The following is a 24331-nucleotide window of genomic DNA, read 5'->3' on the forward strand; positions in this document are numbered from 1 at the left end:
TCCAGCTTATCAAAGTCACGGAATCTGTCTTCAAACTCTTGCCCAAGCCTAGTTATGAATTGAGACTACTTTTCTGCAGCCCTGTCCAAGGCCCCAGATGCAGAAGCATTGTCATTTACCACTGACTGCACAGAGGGAAAGTGCAGGAATTTCTTCCTCTGTAAATGCACAGAGAAAATGTTCAGCTTGGCTCTGAATGCGTTTACAGCACTGATCATGTCAGAGACATTTTTACTTTTGCCTTGCAATTCACAGTTCAAATGGTTCAGTTTCCTTGTGATGTCCATCAGAAAGGCAAGGTCCAGCATCCACTCAGTGTCTTGAAGCAACAGTGTCCCCTCTGGACTCCATGAACCCCTTTATTTCATCCAAAAGTGATTAAAAAAAATGCTGTAAAACCCTCCCCCTGCTGAGCCATCGAATTTCAGTGTGCAGCGAGAGGTCACCGTATTCAGCTGACAGCTGCTCTAAAAGAACCTTGAATGCCCTGTGTTGTGTCACTTTGGAGCGGATGCGGATCTTCACGACCGGAGCTGTAAACCCATCACTTTGGCACATATTGCCTGCTGATGATACAATGGTAATGCAGAAAATCAGGATCACGTTTGCAGCACGCAATGAAACTTGAGTGACGGCCGGTCATCCCGGGGGCTCCGTCTGTCATCACCAACACCTGCTTTTCCAAGGGGACATTTTTTTCCATGAAATACCCCTTCATTGCATCGTAGATGTCAACAGCCTTTATTGTTGTCTTCAGGCGCAGTAATGTCAGGAGTTCCTCTCTTACGGAAAAATCATTGAACACCATTCTAACAAACAACATCAGCTGCGCCGTGCTGCAGTTGTCCATAGACTCGTAGCACTGGATGCTGAACCACTTGCATGTGCTCAGGTCTCAGTTGAGCTGTTCAGTCAAGTTCTTGGACATCGCTGACACTCTTCTGGCAATAGTGTTTGCACTCTGTTGGATGTCTGAGAGAGCAGCGATTGTATCTTTGCCGTTTTTCTCATCTGTGAACAAGGTGTTTGCTACTACAGCCATTGCCCCTTTCACAACCTCGCCATCTGAAAACGGTTTTTTGTTTTTCGCCAGGTGATGCGCAGCCCTAAATGAAGCTTCAGTTACAGCTTGTGACTGCTTCAAGGGCTTTGTGAAAAATTATGCTGTTTGCCCAAAGCTGCCTTCAGCTCACAGGCCTTTTCTCCTCTTAATGTGCTGCCTGGTGGGTAGCTGGCGTTGAAAGTCTTGTGGCATTTCATGAAATGCCTCTCCACATTGTGTCTCTTGTGGGCCATAGCTACAGCAGCCCCACAAATGAGACACACACTTTTTTCTTTTACATTTGTGAAGAAGAACTCTTCTTCCCACTCCTCCTGGAAGTGGTACATCTTCTTTTTCTTCTTTTCTGCCATAATTCACCAATCGTTATTATTAGACTACAATTCATCAATCATTATCATGTTATAGATAGGCTAACTACCAGAGAATGAATGGGAAGGGGAGTCGGCGCAACGGAGGCTAAACTTTGACTTGGCATTGATTTGTAAATCATTGGAAATATTAAATTAATGTTTCAGATGTTATATAAAATCTTAAAGTGGTTTTGTTGTACATTTAAACAAGTATTTAAAAAAAAACATTAAAATTTAGGATGTTTTTAGAACGTGCTCTGCAGGTGTCTCATTGGATATTTTTAGAACGTGCATTGTGGGAAACGCCGTGTTGGCGAGGCCTGGTTTACAGTTTTCTGCAGCTTCCCTTTACATGGCTCCTACGAGAAGGCGGAAGTTGTTAGCTGTTGGCGGTTGTTAGCCTTAGCCTGAGTGCACAATCATTATGTCGTACTATGTTATTGTTTCCTGACAGATGGCATACGTTGCAGGTTGTGTTTGCCCGTCTGTCTGAGAGCTTGTGGAGCTGTGTATGTAAAATTGTATATGTTTTTCTGCTTCCAGTGAGAAATGTATTTTTTTTTAGAATTACAAGGTATTATTGTAAACATCCAGAAACTGTACCGTACTGACCATACTGCTACATGCAAAGCAAAGCAAGCTTGCAGTGGATTCAGCTTATGGGATGTCACCTTTTTAGGAGCTGCTGACACAAAAGCTGAAAGATTTTCTATTTATAATTCAAAGTGAAAGCGCAATGATTATGGCAATAGTAACTATTTACCTTTGGGTGACATATTTAAGCTGAGCCACCACTACTCATGAGCAGGCCTGCTTTACAAACTCTCAACCAGGTCAACATAGGTATTCCACTGTCTGTCAGAAGTTAATGGTACTGTGTTGCTTTAAGAGCGTTAGAGTTCTTTTCACACCATTACCATTAGTATTGGTTTAATGGTCACATGTGGCTCTTCTGGACCAATCATGGACTAGCGCTAGGTGTTGATAGGAGAGTAACAAGCGCTCTATGCCCACAGTGATGTTTCATGTGTGACTTTGAATGGCTGGAGGGTTTGATTGGGCATAGTTCTGCAGTGTCGACATTCACATTTCCCACATCGATAGAGGCAAAAAATAAAAATTCACATGTGCATCTCTGGCTTTTGTTGTGAACCTAGTTTCCATTTCAGGCAGCGTGAGGTGTTCTTCCAGACTACCAATGCTGTTATTATGGCATGTTTCTATACTTCTGCCTTCTAGGGGAAACACTCTGGTGAAATGCACGTTTCTTGCTTTTCAAAGTTTTTAATATGAGAAAATTACTAAAGGTAAATCATTGTCTTTCCCTTTCCCTTTCCCTTTCCCTTTCTATTTCCCTTATGGACACTCAGCACACCTGGCTATGTGTTATGAAAGTATATCTGCTGTCAATTTGAAAAGTCCTTTTCATTTTCTTTTAAATTCTGCATAATGTCAAATATAAGCTATCGGTATTCCATATGATAGTTGTTTATCCCTTCTCCATATAATATTGGTGCATACATTTTGATTGGAGATGAACAGTTTATTTTAGAGCTCTTCTACTCTGTTGGTTTTCTAACAATTTACGGATGGTTCCCTATGATCACCACCTATACATGTGTGAATGTCACAACTGGAAATGGTATTGGCACTGGGAGTAAAACCAGTAGACAGTGCCTAACAACAGCTTGATTAGCTGGGTGGCTGTGCTGGCTCATCTGCTACTGTGCACACCCCCACCACACCTGTGCAAGCCAGTGGATGAAGGAGTGGCAGCTGTGCAGCTTCTGATCTGCTTGTGTTCAGTTCGACATTTGGACATTGGTCTTCCTGTGAGGCATTAAAACCTGAAATAGTGATCATGCCCTGTGTGAGCTTATAAGGCCAACTTCAAAGCAGCCAGGCTGTGCTTTCCCTCTTCATCCTCCTCGTCTTTGACATTTGACATACTGTGGAAAGCATTGCCCTGCTACTCTCCACCAATCACATAGCAGCAACAGTGGTCTAAAATCACCTGGAAAAGTCATGGTTAAAGCGGCCAGTCTGACTCATTGCAGCATGCTCACAAGCTGTTATTCATAGGTTTACTATGACCTTACACACTCTGCATCCTGACGAAATCTCAGGCTTCACTGAAGACACCGAATGGTAGGAGTTAACACTCCACATTCTGCCAATAAATTCTGTGCATCAGACGTTGAGGACTATTTTATTTATTTATTATTTTTTATTATTGTATTATATTATTTTATTTTTAATGGACATTTTGTACCTTCCCATAAAATTGTTAGACTTATTGGTATTCTGTACAAATCCTGTTGTATCTCCCCTTTTCTCAGCCAAGTAATCCACCGTGCCAATGATTGCATTCATTGTAATCATTATATTGCTCACATTTTTATTGGTGAAAATAAGAGCACAGCAGAAACTCAAAATACTTATGGAAATGTCCTCTAAATGATGAACAACAAGGTGCTAACTTTGTCCACTCTCTGGCTGCTCATCCTTTTTTACATCTTTTTTTGTGCAGTATGTCTGTGTTCAGTAAACCAAACCTGCATTGAATGCCCATCCATATTATTCCAAAACTGAAATAAGATAAGGGTAATACTTCCTGTGAAGGGTTCTGCTTAAGCACTACATAACATTATTTAGAACTTCTGCCCAGGAAGATTATTAATATAGTCTACCATAAAGGATGTCACTATCCATGTCACAGGTTTCATTACTATGACATTCAGTTTTGGTATATTACAGTTTAGAGTTGTTTGACATTGATGGTGACACAGTACACTGTAACAGTCACTTTTGGTTGGTGTATGTGTCAACAATATCTTATATACTGCTTAGATATTAGATATCCTTCATAGAATGTGATTTTTTCCTTTTACCATAATGTGAGAATGTAGTATGAAGCAATATATTTTGATATCATAAACATCTCTTGTGCTTCATATTGAATAAGCATGATCTGTCAAACTCTACCTAAACAATGCTACACAATTGACATTAGCAGTCTTAGGCATAAGACATGACAGAAAAAGGGAGGTACCAGCTAAGATATTGAGCTAAGAATATCTTCCATGGTTTTATATTACAGTAATGTAATTGGTGTTAGCATTTCCTTCCTAACGTTTAACCAGTGCATGAGCAGGCAATAGAAGCTGTAACTGTGAAATATGGGGAGAAAGATTATTCTTTCACTGTGTTGGCAAATATTAAATCTTTGTACTTTGAAAAGAATGAATTTGAGGGCATAATAGTTTAAAATTGTGAACATTTTGTATTGAGCATTATTGAGTATTACCCTTACAAGAGTAATCTGTGACGTTTTCACTGTAATTTGTGGTTGATGCTTATGTATGCGATTAAAATGTATTATAGGATGACTCACACAGTATTCCAGTCAGGAAAACTTAGGTACAGATCCTTGTATTAAGTCTTGTAAGCCATAATCATTAGGACAGTTCAAACTATTTAAGTTGGATCTACATGTGTAATTTTTTGGCTCCCTGCAGAAACAGTAAGACCCTCTCTCGCTCCCCCTCATCTGTCTGTCATTTATCCTGTACCTACTTTTTTTTCTTTTTGTATCTTCTTCTTTGTCAACATTTTCAGCATTTTCTGCTGCTATTCAGAATAGTCACCTCTTGATGGAAAAAGGGATTGTGGGATCAGTTATCAGTCTTGAAGGCTGCAGTCTCACCTAGGTAAACTCTAGGGTACATTAGCTAGCATAAGAACAGCCACATGTTTTTATGCTGACCTTGTCTATGTCCACGACTCTTACATCAGATTATCGTTAGAGTTGTCTTTAAGACTTGTCAAAGCCCATCAATTTAATAAATGGGTTCTGTACATGTCATATAGGCCATTCCAGGAAAGAAAAGCTTGTTGCCATTCTATTAAGATTTAATTAAAAAATCAAAGCATGAACAGCCAAATCCACAATTAAAACCCAAATGCTTTATTGTGAGATTGTGTGAATGAGAACCAGAACGAAAATCATGGTAAAATCATATAAATCACAGAACGCCATCTCATTCACTGGGATGGGCAACACAGATAATTAAGACATTTGTCCATTTAATCAGAGCCCTTTGTCAGTTAATCATCCAAATCACGTGACTAACCTAACCTGTCACTGGTTTGCCTTTATAAATGTACTGTTAAATTTTTAAGTACAGCTCCTTGCAGAGACCATTGCACTGCCATGTATTAGAAGGGATTATAGCACTTCTCAAAGATATGGACCACTCTGGACACATGACCATGTGGAAAGGCCTGGTTAATTTCCTGCCATTTTTAGTTTACAGCTATTCATTTATGTTTAGTCAACAGGCAGTCAATGTCGGTATCATACAGTATCTTGACAGACTGGAGGTTTCAAGCCCTGATGCACTATGGGTTTATATAGATTGACACACAATACGTCCTATGGCATGTGAGCTTACATATCCATTCCAAACAAGACATTTATTTTAGCATCTCATTTTGTTTTTTTTTTTTTGTTGTTTTTTTTAATTGAATGAATGTAACCGTGGAGTAAACGTTGGCTGTTTGGAACATGGTTGACATGGTTGACCTAACCAGACAAGACTGCTTGTGGGCAATCCACAGTCAAAACTATTTTTATTAAGTTATATAGTATAATTCATGCAATAAACTTGGAGCACATAAATTGAGCACATTCAATACATGAATGTCAATGAGAAAACAGTAGTCTTTATTGAATAATTCATACGCTGTTGTACAGTACATAACGCAATCATTATTATTATCCCTTTGATTAGCAAATGTCCTTATTCTGAATGACTCACACAGGTTAGAGTTTGCATATTATCTGGGTGAGAGTAAAGATGTAGCCTTGTAAGAATTATTGCTTTCATAAATAAAAGAAGTAATGCAGTTAACATCTGGGCATTGACGGATTCCAGGATATAACATGCCTGTGTATCCTCATAACCATCTCAGCAGTGAACACCTTGACTCTCGCAGGTTAGTCCCCTAGACACAATCCAAATGAGCAAGGGGTGTCACAACTATTTCATTTCTTTAGCTGATCTTTGTGGTCTTTTTTGTTTTTTTTTGTACTGGTCTTCCTGCTTGGATCAAATGTTTTTTTTTCTCTGTAGTCCAGGCTGAGACACTGGATTTACACCAGATAAACCACTGAAGTGGCAACCCACACTGTCATGGCTTATCCGCCACAAGCTTCCAATCAAAGATTTACTGTGACATTTCTAAAAACTGGTAGCTGTGTTTTTACATTTCACCCAAACCTTCTCAGGATTCCAATCTGCCCTGACTGTGGCCGTCTGATAAAGGAAGCCCACCACTGGTCCCAGAGGGTTGTGGCCACAACAATTTAGCTCTGCCATGGTGCTTCTCAGGCCTAAGCATTTAATCATACTCTTGATTGAGCTCCTGCTTTCCACTGTCTTCAGCAGCAGGATTTGTTACCACTGCTTCATCAGCACCATCTCCGGAGATCCCAGTGGAAAGTCTCCAAGCCATTGATGTCAGCAGGGCTGTAAATAATTCACTGACACCTGTAACGGATGACATATGAGCAGAGTGCAGTCACCTTTGTGGCTAGGGAAAGTTCAGGACAGGGGATGCTAGTGTCTTCTGCTCACGTGCTAGCTTTGTGAAAATGTGCCTATCACAGTCTTATGCTGCCTCCTCTGACGCTGTCAGCCTGTGATTATCGGCCTCTTCTTCTCCTTCGACCACTGGTGGCCATCTGGTCTCTGACTTATTGCCCCAAAAGCCATGATTTATAATCTTGCGGGAAAGGTCGGTGGCCTTCCTATCCAGTCATTGATATGCTGTGACTGTGAAGCAGAGGCAGTTCTCCTTGGTGTACAACCCCCACCCCTTCCTCGTATTGACAGAGAACATGAGCACTTTCATATGTTTTCATCCAACATTTTCTCCTTTCAAAACACATACTAAGCTGCCAGCTGAGATTGTCAAGGCAACTTCATTCTTTCTCATGCAGACTTTTTATTATACTTGAGAAGTATACAGTATAATATATAATAAGTATAAAAATTAATATATGATTACAATAGGCCAAAGGCAATATTAACATAGTATATATTGTACAGCTGAAAATGTTTGTATATATTGTACAGCCAAATGAAACATTTTAGCAGTTAAATGTTTAGTACTGCAACCCCTGCTTCTGATTATGCGTTCTCTTTCAGGAACACAGAAGTTTTTTTATTTTTTATATGGGCCTGAAAAAATTTGCAATCAAAGAAAACTCATTTTCAAAATGATAAAGCCTCCTACCATTTTAAGTAAACCTCTTGAGGCTCTTGATAGTTTTTTTTCTTAATACAAACACAATATGAAAAATTACAATGTTCAAAATATTCACTGATACTTCATGTAGACATATATATGCACACAGTAAATTGGTGAACCACTGGTGAATACTGTTCTTAAAAATAAAGAATATGTCAAAAACATATTTATATGCATTGTACAGATCATCACAGAATTTCATACATAACATTCAGACACTGTTTGCATGTACTTATTCAAATGCTGCTGTAAGGGATAGTACTCTAATAGTTAAAGTCAAACAAAGCTATAAAACCAAGTGTAATTTCAATTAAGCACCAATGGAATGCAAAATTAAAAACAAATATTGCAAAGGGCTTTTGTATAACTGCTCACTGGATTAATTGGTTTTCATACAAGAATTGGTGAAAGACAAAACAGGACTTGTGTCTTTAGTTGTTGTGGAGAAGCTGGCCAATACTTCTCACAATAATGAGCAGAAAAGAGCAATCATTCAAAAAATATTTTAAACCGCAACAAACAGATAGACAAGAAATCAGCCTAAGTGAACTAACAGCAGGAACCAAATGAGCTTCTCCCTTGCTCTCCAGCCACACCTGTATTTAGTAGGCTTTTAATTAAGCAGGTGTGGCTTGTTAAGCAATAGGCTGGCTTCAGGCACATGAGCAATTACACAGATAAACATTTACACAATCAACAATTAACAGGTTCTGGTTGCAATTGGTAAAATGAGATCTGCTATTGCTCAGTTAAAAATGCATAGATTACAAAGGGCCCTTGAACATTTAACAAATGATTAACATTAACAATTAACATTCTGTTTCTAGGGGGAGGTGAAGGCACTCCTTCACAGTTGTCCATTGGCTTTTCATCAGGAACTTTACCATAAACATTATTGACGTGAGTGCCATGGTCGAGTTTGAAAGCCGTCTTATGTTTTGCGCACACAGATTAGGTGTAATGCCACTCTACATGCATTGACAGCTCTCAGTTGTGTGTGCTACATCCCATTAAATACCCAGCATGGTCTGAGCAAGGTGAGAAACTAATTGAGAAGACTACACACCACCGTGTTATAAAATACCATGTCTTGCACCAGGCGTACATAAGTGGAGATGGAGCGGACTCATTTCAGTCTATTGTTGGATGCATGCTGCCAAACTGTGTTTATATTCACAGGAGAAAATATGTTCAGTCAAAGCCAGTTACTCAAGCTTCAAACTGTCACTTATTTATTGTGATGTTCTGTTATGTAATATACAATATATGTTGTAACGTATATGTAATTAGACAGTAAATAGGTATATTATAGCATTAAGTCACATTAATTAAGTAGAGACTATGAAATTGACTGTGACATTTTCAAAACGTAAATAAGGCATACATACTTGAGTTTTGACTTAAGTGGATTACATTTTGGTTAATGCCGTTAATATTCCGTTTAGTGTTCCAACACGTAGGTTAAAACATATGCATTGTCTCTGAGATCATAAAATTTGTACATTTGAATCTGGGAGTTTCATATACACATTTTAAATGGAAAGTTTCCCTCCCCACGCCTTTTCTCCGCAATTTTTGGAATCTCTGAATGTTAAGCTGGAATCTCTGCTGCACCTACAACACCCACCCTTCAGCCAATGATCAATAGACTGTATTGCCGGAAAGGTATTGCCAATTTCAGGAGCAGTGCACCTTCTGCAAATGACAACCTAGTGACTATAGATGTTTTGCCCACACTACCCTGACAGAACTTTGCTATGTTCCACAGCTGCTGACTCACAGTGACAGTTGGGGTAATGACATAGACAAGCTTTAATCTGTTGATATCTGGGCTATAATTCATGGCCCGGGATATGGTTACACTAAAACACATAGTGTAAGTTACATCTATGATTATTTGCCAGACATTTTGAAAAGGCTGGGAAACTGGGCCCAGTCTGTTTTGGTCAAGTCCAAAGTACAAAACATATGAGTAGACAGCCACATACTAGCTGTGCTGGTAGAATACATACTCTGCACTGTACAAAGTCAAGCACATATTTGATACTGACCCCATTTCCCAATTTTTAATGAATTCACCCCAGCCTGAATAATGGTTTTTGTTTGTTTGTATTGTTTGTAAAATCTTTCCTCTTAAAGTAAAAATATTTTTAAGTCTAACCGCTTAAAGAGCATTTTTCTTATTTGGATTTTTGAGGGCTTTGCTGTGAATAAGAAATGACACAAGGACACTCAGAAAGCTTGACTTTATACTTTGCCTCTCTCTAAGTGCCCTGACAATTTATATATTTATTATGAACTTAGTGACAAACATCTTAGCTAAGAATACTGCTATGGAAATGTCTCATGTTTGAAATGTTAGTTGTATGCTGCTCTTGACTGCCTGTTGGCTGAATATGCCCAGTATGGCTCCTCTTCATGGATCATGTGTATTGTAGAGTTATTTGAATGCTCTACTCAAAGCTACTTGCCTTCCTTGAGCATGAACATTTTTGAAACTTTGGAGGTGAGCAACCTGGTACGCTATTGAATGTTCTCCTTGAGTTAGAACTTAGAATATGTATAATTCTAAATATGCAAGCAAGGAACCTGTAGGAGTCATGAAGAAATATGTTAAACATGTAATTTATGGTTAATATTGTAAATATTAAATATAAATTTAGTTTAGTGGCAGTGTAGCATAGTGGCAAGGGGCAGGACTCTTAACTGAACAGTTTCCAGTTCAGTTCCTTGCTGGAGCACTGCTGTTGTACCTGTGGGCAAGGTACCTAAGGATATTGCCTAAGTAAATATCCAGCCATATAAATGGATAACATTGTGAAAATTGTAACTGATATAAGTTGCTCTGGCTAAGAGCATCTGGTGAATGCAAGTAATAAATATAAATATATTATCCTGCTTGCAAGCAGAACTTTCTGAATGTTCTCCTGATACTTGAAGCACACATAAACCTAAATATGCAAGACGAAAACCATCAGTAAGCTTCAGGTAGGTGGAATCTTCCTTTTTTTGAGGCAGGAGGCTAGCTTTGGACTATGTCGGAATATCAACATGGTAGCAAGATTTTAACGTAGTCTCAGTTAGACCATCTTTGGGTCTTGTTAGAAATCTATCATTCATCTATCATTCATAATTGATAGTTGTAAAATGCTCTGTAATTTCATTTCCATTCTTGTTGAATAAGACTCCATTCCACCCTGGGCAACCCATCCAAGTAAAGCCTTATACGTGCATTTTGTTGCTGTCGAAGCAACAGCAGGCCCATACTGACATAGGCCTATAAAAACGTTCATTGGCACATTGGCAACTTCAATGTGTCCCAAAACAGCTGGAATCTATAAGCGTCAGATTTTTTTTTTTAATGTTACCACATTTTTTTATAATATTCATGCCTGTAACTTGGTGCGAACTGAAGATACACCGCTTCATGGTCTCTTTAAGTTTTTACGGCATACGCTCAATAATTGAATTAGCGTCACACTGTGCCATACCATTTGGGATTGGTTGGCTGACACATGCTAAGTCACAAAATACAGTCAACCTACTGTACCTGCAGTCGGGAATCCCATGTGTTCGTCATTTACGGTCACTAGATATAATTATTCTCCGCTCTTCGATTTTCCTCTGCATTGCCCCAACATTGTTGATCTGTCATGTTTATTATATTGCTGGAAAGGAGAGCCATGAGGATGACTTTTATTAGTTTCACTTTTGCTTGTTTGATATTGTTTTTGAATAAATAACCCAGCTACCTACACTAGATGTCCCTCTTTTTTTGTATTTTAGTGGATGTGCATTCTCTTGACACCATGGATGATGAGGTGGACTTTGCAGCTATGTTTACTCATCTCTACACAGGCTACTGTAGTTTTGCTTGAATACATACTCAGTCCCAATGATCATATGCAAACATGTATCAAAAAGGTGGCCTGGATAGGCCTGTGTGTTTGCTATGTCTCTATTTTTTTTTTTTTCACCATTTCGGATTTTGAAAATATACGTACATACATTGGAAATTTTAACAGTATTGCTGGTAGCAGTAATTCTCTAAACGTTTAAAGGCTGTAAATTATTTCTCTGCTGATTTGATCAATGTAAACAGTAGGGTCTAAATACATAAACTTGCTTTGAAGAGAGAAATTGGAACCAACAATCAAGGACACAGCTAAAAGTGTCTATATTAGACGATTATGCAATACATTGAAACTCATGAATTGCTGTATTTTGCAAAAGGGTGAGGGGGTCTGCCTAATTTCTGTTATGTCATGACGATTAAATAAATAAAGCGTTTTCGTTAAATCAGGTGCATATCATCCGCGTCTTATGTGCATTGACATTCTCTGCGGGGTTTCAAAATGTATGTGTAATAAATAGAAGAAACGTGTTTTCCTTTCCTTTCGCCTCTGCTATAGAGGGAAAAAAACTGGCGGGCTGGTACCATCCTCACGATTTCCATGGGTGGGATGTCGTTGTGTTCCTCTCTTTAGCACTAAATTTGTGTGTCACGAATTCAAAGTCCATCGTGGAAAAACACATTTAAAAGATCAAAATCGACGCAAAGAACGACTATCTCGTTATCTATCGTGGAATTACTTAAGAAAAATAAGAAAACAGTAGCACCCAGCCGTGGTATGTGTGACTAGCCCTCCCCCGCCGTTGTAGCTCCAGAAAAAAGGAACAGAGTATCAATCTGATGCTGTCCACCGTTTCCAGGGTGAAAATTTCCCCCAGGAAGCATCCAAAAGCTGCTAATTAGAACGGCTAGGGAAAAGATCAACCAAAAAGCGGAAGAAAAAGAAAGCAGGTTGTGAAAAAAGAACGAAAAGAACAGCAGATCGGCAAGATTACTAACCAGACGAGCTCTCGCATTCTGTCACAAGAAACCCCGGTACAGATGATATTTTGCCTATAGTACCGCAAGAGCATTTCTATTTCATGTCGTTGTATTAGAGCATGGCTTAGTGAAGACGCTGTATGGAGGAATTTAATCAATCAGCACCAGCTCCGACTGGACAGCTCCGTGCCTTCTTCCCTTTTCAAGCCGTCTCCCTCGGTTTGAAATTAAATGCCTTTTATATGAAATTGCGTGCCGATCTGACTTCTTGCATCTTATTTTTCTTAATTTGTTTGTAAGTAGATTAGGTGCCACGCTGCTGGGGGTCTGTATCCGGGCGGATTTTAGTAAACCCTGTTAAATCGAGCTGCCGTCAGAATTAATTCATTCTGCCTTCTTCTTGCAGGAACGATTCTTGGGGAAGCTGGTCCGCCAAGGGATGTAAAACCGTGCTTACCGATGCATCCCATACAAAATGCTTATGTGATCGTGTATCTACCTTCGCCATTTTGGCTCAGCAACCAAGAGAAATAGTAAGTATAAAAATGCCTTTTCGATACAAATGGATTAGTAGATATCTGTTTTGGCGTTAGTGTGTGTGTGTGTGTGTGTGTGTGTGTGTGTGTGTGTGTGTGTGTGAGTGAATGTGCTTCATTTCAGTTCTTAAGGTATTTACCCATCGCTGCGTTTATTTGATGCACTTCACGATTCTCACATTGGTAGGTTATCGGTCTCGTTTTATATATTCATCTGACTGCAGCTGTAGATTCTGTCGGTAATTACCCAAATGCTGTGTATGTGTATTCGTGTGCATGTATAAGTTGCGTGTGCGCTACCACCCCCTCTCAAGGTTTTATAAATTGTGGAATGTGTGTGTGCTGCACGGAATAAATGGTCATTTCAAATAGTTTTAGCATTTTTGAGTTGCCTGTTCCGAAACAATCTAAATAAGTGCGCAGTTTCTGTAGATAGCAAGAGGTTTTCAATTCAGTAGAAATTGACAAGGCCATGTCATGCATCATGAATAGCAGTCTGAAGCCAAGCAGGGATGTGACTGCTGAAAGGCTGGGATCTGATTCTTCCTGTTGAGGTGTCTCTTTTCTTTTAATCTAATTTAGTCTTCTGTTTCTACATTGTGCTTTCCCTGTTTATTACGATTAGTATTCCCTTGATGAAATGAGAACAATCAATACATGTATTGATACTGATTACAGCCAAATGAAGAAGAGCCTGAAATGTTCATTGTAATGGTTGGATTAAAACTGGCTGTCGGGGGAGGGAAGTTATGGTGTCTCAGTGATAGCCACTTGTATCATTTTTTAAGAAATATATCTCAACTGCATTAGAGCCTCCCCATATTGCACCTACTCTGAAGAGATAATAAATGTTATTCCCTGAAAATGATGGTGGAGGATTTTTTTCTTTAGTTATGTGGTGGGGTTGACGTTTAATATCTCTGGTTAGAGCAAATGTACGACTGATGTGTCAGAATGAGTTGTGATGCTTGGAGGTGGGGCAGAGAAGGAAGGCTGTGTCACAGGTTGCATTCTGGGATTGCTCATAAATCAATGGTTGGGAGATAAAATAACAGTGATGTTTTACTTTAAGTGTTGCGATATAATATACCAAACAGATAGGGAAGAGGAGAGAGAGCGCTTGAAAGCTGGAATCACATCAGAGTAATATTGTGCTGACATATCTTTGTCTATGCACAGACTGAGATAAACCATGTGAACCGTTGACCAGAGTATTCATTGGAAATATATGAACAAACATGGCTGGTGTAGACCAACAAGTTGGAGACTTTTACGTCTTGGTATCTTTCCTTAACCATCTCTTATTTTAAGTGATTAATTAAGTGCTGAATTCATTAAGGACTATTTTCTGGATTTTGATAGTAGAGGCTTCCAGCTTGTTATATCTCAGAAGATGAAATTGTGACCCTTTTGACTTTCATTACAGCTGGTAGACATTAAGGATTTTTTTTGTATCAGCTACACATTAAGCTGAATGGTCTTAATTAAAATTCTGGCATATTTTACTAATGGGTGACATCCCGACATTGAAAAAGTACTTTTGTGCGCTTGGTTTAATATTCATGAGTACCTAATTAATATAGGGTAATATGATTACTGCAAAATTAAAGTAATGGGAAAGGGGGTAATTTTGTAGGCATCAGTCTTTTTTGGGTTTTCAGAAGTGAAGTCTACTCAGAATTAAGATTGTAAAAGAAGTAAATATTTATTACATTCAATGTTAAAAGCAGCATATTATCGACAATATTGATTCCGACATTAATAATATATGATTGCAAATCATCAGCCATGAACTTCTAAAAGATTGAGGAATGCTTGGCCACCAGTTGAAATAATGCCCTTTCACTAGTGGAATAATAATAATATAGAAAACTATGAAATATGTGGCACAACTGTCTTTTATCCAGTCTGATAGAAATCTGACTTTGTGTACATAAATCAAACCTTTGGAGCAGATCACACAATAAAAACCTGAAAAACATGTAGGTGATCTGAGGTCAGAGTAATTATCCTCACATTAACCACAACCGTGAGGATGTGACCTGTTGACGTCAATTTACTTGGGGGGGTAGAAGTTTTTCAGTAAAACATCTGTGATCCATTAACAATGTTCTTTTTCACTGTCGAGCACTGTATAGTCGTGTTAAACCCTCAAAATAATTTCCTGTTCATCGTGTCTCCTTCACAGACTATGGAGTACTCAGGAGTACCAACCGTGACACTGATAGTTGGCTGTGGCCTGTCTTGTCTTGCCTTGATCACACTGGCAGTAGTGTATGCTGTGCTGTGGAGGTGAGTACAGCCTGTCTACATAGGCCTAATGGAGCCAGGTCGTGTACCTACATGAGAAATAAGATATTTGATTTGTCATCTTACACATTTTCTGTTATGTTCGGTGTTCATCAGATTGGGTTACTTGACTCATTCATTCATTGTAGCTATGAAGGACATAGAAGGACTCTCTGCATTCTTTTCTCTTTTAGATTGTTATGAAATGTTTTGGGGGGGGGGTTGTTTTTAATAAACTGAAATAAAAATGGACGGGTTCAATTCTGGATTTTCACTCATGTTGCCTGTTTTGTCCCTGTCTATTTCAGATATATCAGATCAGAAAGGTCCATCATCCTGATAAACTTCTGCTTGTCCATCGTCTGCTCCAACATATTGATCTTAGTCGGACAAACGCAGACACACAATGCGGTAAATTGACTAAATTCTTCAGTTTTATTATAGCGGTGTAGCTAAAAAGGGTTGGTAAGGTTGGGAACTTGTTTATGATGATAGAAAATGGACTCTGAAGTCAACAGTGTGTTTGGTCCGTGTAAGTAGTTATGTATAGGTTGGAGTTTTTCATCTCTCACTGCCACGAAACATTTTTAAACATTGCATCACTAACGATTAGTCCAGTTTCTCGTAATTCATGTTCCTGATGTCCTTCTGGATTGGAAGAGTACTTAATTCAAATGGTTGGAAGAAAGACTTTCCCCTGTATATCTTGACAGCATTTCATCTGATGGATGCAAAGAAAAAATACCCATCTGCTCAAGCACTTGATTGTTTAAATGACTTTAAATCAGAGCACCTGTTTCTTTAAATTACAGCCCTGCATCACATTGGCCTTGCACCATCTCCTCCTCATTAGAATTCAGGAGACATGGCTAGTTACCCATTGTGTGCGATATTGCATGCAGTACATAAATTATGTTCCCTGTACACCCCTTATGATGGCTCCTAGATGCCTACGTGGTTGAGCCTGTAGGGTGGTGCAAAACATTAGAATGATGCTACACACCTGTACTTAACAAGAATCCGATCAATTTTCAGCCTCTAGTTTTGCATTTTATTTTTACCTACCGAACTGTGGACATGCCTTTAAGGTTTAACCATCTTTTTTGCACCACTGAAGCATGGTAGTTATTTGACTTGACACTTTTATATTTTTTGGAGGGCATGAGTGCATCTTTGAGCTCCTGTCATGTTTGGACTGTTCCCCGTTTCGCAACTGGAGCAGAAGCAGATCATTTCAGTTGTCCTACAGGTTAATTTCCCCACCCCAAGCTTTCACCAGCCAGAACATGTCGAAGTCATCTAAATGATCGAAAGCATCCATCTTGCTGTCAACATTTCAATAGCTTTGTTGCAACATTATCACATTCCCACAACATCCTGCAACGCTGAGAGAACATTTTGTGTTAGCAGGGCAGTGAAGTCCAGATGATGTGCTGAAACTGTCATCTGCACTATCTGAAACGCTTGGCTCCTACTCCCTAAACGAGCTGTCCATATTCTGCTGAAGTATGCTTCAGAGCCTGAATCTATCATGGTGAATTGCAGTCTGCTTGTCACTGATGAAACCCCAAAAGCCAACATGTTTTAAAGAGAAGACATGATCTACAGCAGCTCCTTTGAAATATGGGAAAGATTAATTGTTTAGCCTGTAGTCTCAGGCTAGCTCGTGGCCTCAGGTTTGACAAACACTGGACCCTCATTTATTCAAAATTATGGCCCACGTGTTAACAACATACTGCAGGTAGTGAGGACAGTTAGAGTAGGAGCCAACATCTGAAACAGGCGTGTTTCAGAAATTTCAGCTTATAAATATGTGCCCACCTACTATAATGAAAAGAGTTCCAAGAGTCCAGAGCATTGGCACAACCTGAAAACTGCTGTGAGCCCTTTTTAAATGAGTGCACAGTAAAAAAATAAAGATTAACAAGAAGAAACTTTCATATCACTTTCGAATCTAATAATGATGTTGTTTTAATGGATATAAAACTGCTTATGCCTCCAAAAATCATGCATCTATAAAGACCTTTAGATGTGATATCATCAACATTAAGTGTGAAAGAGGGAATAAGCTACCTATGGTTACCTTTCTGGATGAGGACAACAGAGTCTCTGCTCACCTCTTGTTGTCTTCTGAGGACTCACTGATTCAGGCTGCACCTGGGTGCATCCACTTAGGGCTTGCTGAAATCTGTCCATTAGACTGAAACCTGGAACACCCCTGACTGCTTTTGAGTTTTAGTTTAACTGATAGCTAATAGATAGTGAGGATGATTAGAACTCATTTTGGAGTCATTACAGTCAGGGATGGTTGTTTTAATTGGACAAGATGGCTCTGTGTTGCCTTTTACGTAGATCTATGCTGTAAGATGTGTTGTGCTATCTTATTTTCTCATTTGCTGGCTGCACTATGTTCTCTAGTGCTACAGAAGCCGTCGATAACTATGTCTATCAATGATGAATAGATACATAAAAAATGACAAAATAACATTACTACTACTACTACCACTACTATTACTATTACCATACTCCTACTACTGCTACTACTACTACTAATAATAATAATAATACAGTGGTGTTCTAAAAGTTCCTGTCACCCAGGCAGACATTGGCCTCTGTGACCTGTCTGAGGAAGGCAGGGAAATGATGCATATAACTGGAGCACTTCAAGGTGTCTGCCCATAACCACATATAGGCAGTGCGCCACTGCTGAGAGACTCGGGTTGATAGCATAATACATTCAATGATTCACTGCATTTGACGCTCTCAGAATGCAGCAACTATTTTCATTCGTCATTACATTTAATTTGTTGCACCTTTGCTAGATAATTAAGCAAACGGCACACTTGAGGAGAAGTGTTCTTTATGGGTAGGATACAGATACTCAAGGGTAATGATTCGACCAAGGCAATAAATTATTTTATGTATTTAGTTAATGTTTCTTCTGTGACGACGTTTGAAAGTTGGATTCAGTTTTTTAAACTCAGACAAGGCATGGCCTCTAACAGTGACATCAATTCTAAAACTTTGTGCTTCACATAGTGTGTTGAACACGAGCGTGGATAGAGGTGATAATTGATTCTATTAAATGAAGCATTGCATTTTAAGATTTTTTTGTAGGGAAATGAAATACTGAAAAAGGAAAAGTGTCTACAGTCCATACTATGAATGAAATCTGAACAATTTCCCCATTTCTCCATTTCCCCTGCCAAGCCCTATCGCTATTAACCATCCAACTGTCTCTAGCGTCGGAAGATTTGCCGAATCATTCTTTGTTTTAGCTTTATTTATCTTTGTAAGTCACAGTGGAAACTGCCCTGCTCTCTTATCATAATATTGTCTGCACAGCCATAAATCCCAATCATGTCTCCAAATGAACTTACTGCTAGCCTCTTCCCGTTGGCCGGAGCCACGGCAGCCTCTGGCTTGATTTGATTGTCCCTGTGCTCCTCCCACAGTGTCTCTCCCTGTTTTCACTCAGGGAGCTAGCGAGGAATAACTCACTTATCCTGTCTAACTGGATGGCTTTACTTTTGCTCCTCGCTGAAGGTTACATTTCAGTGTTTCAGATCACTCAAAAAAAATATTGTGCCCTTGTTCCCTGTGCTTTTTCATTCATCTTTGCAGTAATTACATTCAAAGGACCGAATGGTTTTGTTATTTAGAAATGAGCCGTCCCCTTAAAAGTCACTTTGTCTAGAAATAGAGGGTCATAAAGAGATGGTAGCTGTACGCAACAGTGGCACACACCAGCCCAAGAACAGAAGAAAAATCTGGACATTGATTTCATCCTGGGGAGGGGATATATTTAAATTGGATTTTTGGGGAAATAAGGATAGGGAGGTAGAGAATGTATTTTCTAAGCCAGAAAACAATCCCTGAGTCCATTGTGGGGATATTTGGAGCACAGTACTTGTTTTCTAGAAACTACTGACTATATTTACTATCTCTTCATGTTTCAGTTGACACAGATGTGAATGCCCATTCTGGACTAGTCATAGCTAATCAGAATAGTATTTGCAGAACACTTGGGCGAGACATACCCTTCTACAATCTATGGCTGACATGACTGTAAATAATGACAGGGCCTAAATAAACATGACAGTTCTGATGTCTCCAGTTTGTCCCCAGTATCATTTGGACTAGGGCATTGGTCTGATTTGATTCTAAAATTGTGGGCTGGAATTTAAAACCTGTTTAAGAGCAAATATATTGGAATACAATGCTATCAGTTTCCCCTTCAGGCCACCCCAAAGCAAGTGTTCAGCAATCAAAGGAAATGGTCTGATTCCTCCCACAGTGGAATCTCGTAGGCAGGTGTTTATTTGTCATGAAAATCAATGCTGTTTGTTCATCTTAACGGACCTACATCTTGAGTGGAAATCGATCTGAGCCTTTGATTGAATTGATTAAAAGTTTGTGCTGTGATAAGCAAAAAAATAGAAAGCCTCTGTAAATCAGACCTGAGTACAATACAGTAAGTGCCTGCTTAATGGTGTTGTAAATATTGACACCTATCTGCTGTCATAAATAAATACGAATTTGCAGACCTTACTTGCTTGACCCATTTCACAGACCAAAGTGTTTTAACATTATGGGAGCGTTATGGGAGTTCTGAATTTTTTTGCATCAGGGGTCGTGTAATTTTGGGGAATATTGCTGTAGCATTGCTATTTATCATGTTAACATGATTTTCCCCTTCAGCATTATTGTCTAACTTCCATTAATTGGAAAAATAAAAACATTGAAGTTTAAGTACTCTAGAAGCTCAGCATGATGGCCAAAGACAATTGCTCAGCCAGCTTGCAATGGGGCATGCCAGAAAGAAAAGATGAAGAGTACTAAATGCTGACAGCACAGACAAGAGTAACTTATACTCCCATGCATTTTCTAAGCATCGAGCTGCATTCTTCTCTTCCCCTTTGCCTGGACTCTCACAAGCGGGTTCACTGGAGTGCTCTCAAAGTGTTCCCCATGAGTGGTGATAAAAATGTGTGCTGCCTCTCCAGCAAACACAATCCCTCACCCACCCACCACTTTCTCTGCCAGAGTAGATGTGTGTATCCCACAAAAAGCCAAACCTTTTCCTTCTTTACCTTGTCACAGAAGTTTTTGATTTTTTTGGCAAGCACGGTGCGTTATGACAGGGTTCAACCAGAGTAGAGACCTTGGAGCTGTCCGCCTCACACCAGTATCATAGTGAAGATGGACAGGCAGAGATAAGAACAGATCAACCTCATTCCAGCTGAGTGGCTTAGCTGCACAGAGTGGAGGAGGAATTATTAACAGTTCTAAACTGTTTCCATAAAGCATTCAATATGACTCCTGTCACACCATTCTGTTGCCATAATCAAGCATGATGAAACCACCTGAATGTTTTATTTGGTGTCCTCCAGACCAAATAAGAGCTAAAAAAAACTAATTGTCAAACCTTAACTACAGATGATGGGTTTCAGAATAAACTCATAGCTGGACACATAGCCGAAGAGAATGAGCCGAGCTGCGATATTTGTATTGTGGAAAATGCAGTGAGCCTATGATGTAGTTCATGTGTTTTACGGTTTTATTTTGAAATTCAGTTGCTCACCTTGTTTGACACAATGTAGAATAGTGTGATTACAGTCATATTAGGTAGCAAATTGTAAGTGCACTTTGCAGGAGGGGATTAAAAATGCAAGCTGAGTATTTTTTTCAAATTTATTAGCAACTTCCCTGTTAGCTTGTTGTTAGAGGTCCAAGGAGGGAATAATACACTAAATTGTATGCCTGGCAGTGTTCCAAACCGGATGAAGGGTCAAAGTTCAAGATTTTGACTGCTCATTTTGGGAACTTTTAAGTGCTTTTTTTTTCTTTTTGTAAAAGCAAAACTTTTCAAGGCTTCAGAATCTAAAAATGTTCAAATGATATGCATGAGAGTATTATGTGCACTTTTTTAGCTGTGTTCTGACATAGTTTATGCTAAACCCTGTTGCACATTAGTATGCTATATTTTAGATGAATACTGTAGGTTTTTCTGGTTTGTGCTGTAGAGAGTGTCAAGGCTTAATTTAGGATATATAATTTGTGAAAAGCTTCCCAATCATTCCAATTTCCAAATTTATGTAAGACACATAGCTTATATGGAAACATTATGCAAATTGTTTGTGTACAGTAATCCAGCAGAGTTGAATAAGATGCTGTTTAGACAGTAGATTTTTTTTTCCTGAAGGGTGAACATGAAGACTTTTCATAGATTATGCCGTGCATGTAGCTATTGGAGTTTGTTAAGCAGCCACGTCTCTCCTCTCAATTAATTTACTTGTTGAGTTGAAACTTAATTCTTCACTTTCCATGAGGAGTTTGGACAATAGTGCTGTCTGCTCAGAATGTATTTGCCTCAAATTTTTTTGTTAATGCTGTCGCCAGTAGATCCCAAGAACTGGAGTGCCTCCGATGCCTCCAATTCATTTGACACTAGCTCCAATACTTGCATTCAAGTCTCTTACGCCTCAACTTGTTTTATATTGACGTCCTTTGTATTGACTGTCCTACCCAGTTCACATTTCCAGTCCACAAAGATGGTGTTTTCACCCTGAGGAGTCCCAGTGCATTGTGGGTACACACCGATGCAGTTGTAGCGTTCTGATTTCCTTCTCCTCACTGCAGTCCTTTTTTCTGCATTTTCAGATTCTAAAAAAGTCAGTCTGAGTTATGCTATCACGCTGGAATTTATTTTAGAAACAAAAGACATTTACAATTTTTCAGTGGATTAAGATGATAGCTAGATAAAGTCAATGCATCTAAGTGATAGATGAACATATTTATACTGTAATTTGCTCATGGCTTGAACTGAGAATCGTAAATAGTGTGCAAGTGAAGGAATGCCTGATGCCTTGGGCTAGTTCTAATGCTGAGTTGATTTGAAAGCTTGTCAGTATTTATCAAGTATCTTGTCACCGAATTCATTTATTATGGGAATTCTATGAGAACATGTCACCAATTCTATGCCCAGAGCTCACAGAGTTTTCATTTAGTCCATATACAAACAGGAAACTAGCTTTCAGACCTACGAATGGCAAGGTGAATAGCAATAGATTCTAAATTTATTTAGTATGGGGAAAACTAACAGGTTACAGTAGAGAAAGTGAGGTTGAATGGTAGCACACAGGTAATGTGTGATTTGTAAAGGGAATGATGATCGTGAATGTGTCTTTGTAAGAAAGTAATATTCCTCTTTTCTCCAGCTACCATTCCCATCTGACAGGGAGCTGTTCCTGCTCTGTTCATTGTTCAGTGCTCTTTAGAGAGCTGCTCTTAGCTTACCCACAGTGGTCACCTATTTTCACAAGACTCCCAGCTGTGCCCTACCTGAGAGCCTTTAACAATGTGACTTCCTTGATACACAGTTGTAAGTCCGCTATCATTAGCATAGTCAGACTCATACAACCATTGCATGGAAAGAGCTTGCTGAACCACCTGTACCAAACAGGCAGGATCCCTGACCAGGCTCTGAATGGCTCTGGGATGGTCCTTGTGTACAATGGCTGTCTGGATCTGACAGTCTGCAGCCCTGCTTTCTCCCATCAGCACTCCTAACGCTGCATACGTTTGACGAGAACGAGCAGCAATAGGCTGCCTCTCTCGCGTCTCCATGGTGCTGTAGCTAAGGATTCCTGGGCAGTGTGTTTATTCTTAGCTCTCTGGTTGTAATAATATTTGAGTAATAACACTGGCTGAAGATCAGATCGAACAGAGCGAGTTTGAGAGCCTGACCGGCGCGAGCTGTGGGTTTGGACAAACGGGAGCCTCCGTGTTTGTTTAATTGCCGTCTTGCTGTGCAGCACATTGTTTTCCTGCAAGGCTCCATCTCTCTGTAATTGGCTCCGGTGTTTATAGATTCATGGCTGTGCATCGTCTAACAGAAATCATCTCTTTGTTGTCGAGGTGTCCTCTGGGAACAGTGTGTCTGAGATGTCGCCTTCGTATGTCTGTTTTTTTGTTTTGTTTTGTTTTGCTTTTTTTTTTTTGCCTTTGTTTTGGGTCGCATATTGGTGAGCACGAGTGAGCAGTGAAAGCAGCTAATGTCTGGCAGCGTAGATGAAGAGGAGGCTGCAGGAGAGACCAGAGTTCTAGGTCCTCTATGGGTTCTTGTTTTTTTTAAAGCAAGGGCTTTACCGTGAATCAGAGCTTTTGGTTTCTCTGTTCATGAGTCAGTGTTTGCAGCACATCCTTGAGCTGACTGAATACTGCAGGAAGTCTTGTGAATATAAGCCAAAACCCATCCTTAAAGGAGCACCTGTAAAAGAAAGGGAGGAGTCCTTTATACACATTACTTAACACAGCCCTCCATGTTCTTTGCCCAAGCTCCAAATTTAAAAGATAATAATCATATATGAGATGTTCTTTCCCCTAACCCCTATCCCTGATAGCCTCGTCTCAGCATCCATGGTCTCCAATGGCAAAATTAAGATGCTCTCTTTTGATCCCAGGTAATTAGGGCTTTGGCAGTGATGCAGTTGCTAAGTGCTCAGCTCCAGTCAAAGAGAGGGACTGTGAAGGGGGGAAAGCAGGAATAATTCCGGAAGGATGCTGCTTCAGAGCACAATGGTGGTCTGACAAGATGGAGGTTAAGACAGTAAGGCTGCTGCTGTTTTGCTAAATGTGGGTGTGTGTATGTGTTTTGACAGATTTTGAGGTGGGGCTTCATTTTAGTGTTGGCACCTCATAGCAGCAGTAAAGTAATCCATTCTTTGGACACATTTCCATTTCATGTTAAGATTGAATGTCCTGTCCCTCCTCGCCTCTGACTCATCAGATCAGTCTGAAACGGCCATGGAGCCAAGTAAATCAGTGCAATGCATGCCTGCCCCCAGGTGACAAGAGCTCCTCGTTGCACACATTTCACCTGCTGTTAAATGAGCACACTGAGTAGTCTTCTTCGCTTGATTAAAAGGCTCAATTCCGATTA

The 24331-nt window shown here is 39.5% G+C and overlaps 1 protein-coding gene across 2 annotated transcripts in view; it reads left to right on the forward strand.

The window, feature by feature from the left end:
- Window positions 1-24331, forward strand: part of adgrb3 (adhesion G protein-coupled receptor B3) — a 167999-nt gene that overhangs the window by 113904 nt on the left and 29764 nt on the right. For both annotated transcript variants that reach the window (XM_036547030.1, XM_036547031.1), the window contains exons 17-19: window positions 12969-13095; window positions 15287-15390; window positions 15696-15798. In XM_036547030.1, the coding sequence (XP_036402923.1) occupies window positions 12969-13095; window positions 15287-15390; window positions 15696-15798 (334 nt within the window). The remainder of the gene's footprint in view (window positions 1-12968; window positions 13096-15286; window positions 15391-15695; window positions 15799-24331) is intronic.

This window comes from Megalops cyprinoides, chromosome 15 (genome assembly GCF_013368585.1).
Source record: "Megalops cyprinoides isolate fMegCyp1 chromosome 15, fMegCyp1.pri, whole genome shotgun sequence".
In the NCBI taxonomy this organism is placed as follows: domain Eukaryota; kingdom Metazoa; phylum Chordata; class Actinopteri; order Elopiformes; family Megalopidae; genus Megalops; species Megalops cyprinoides.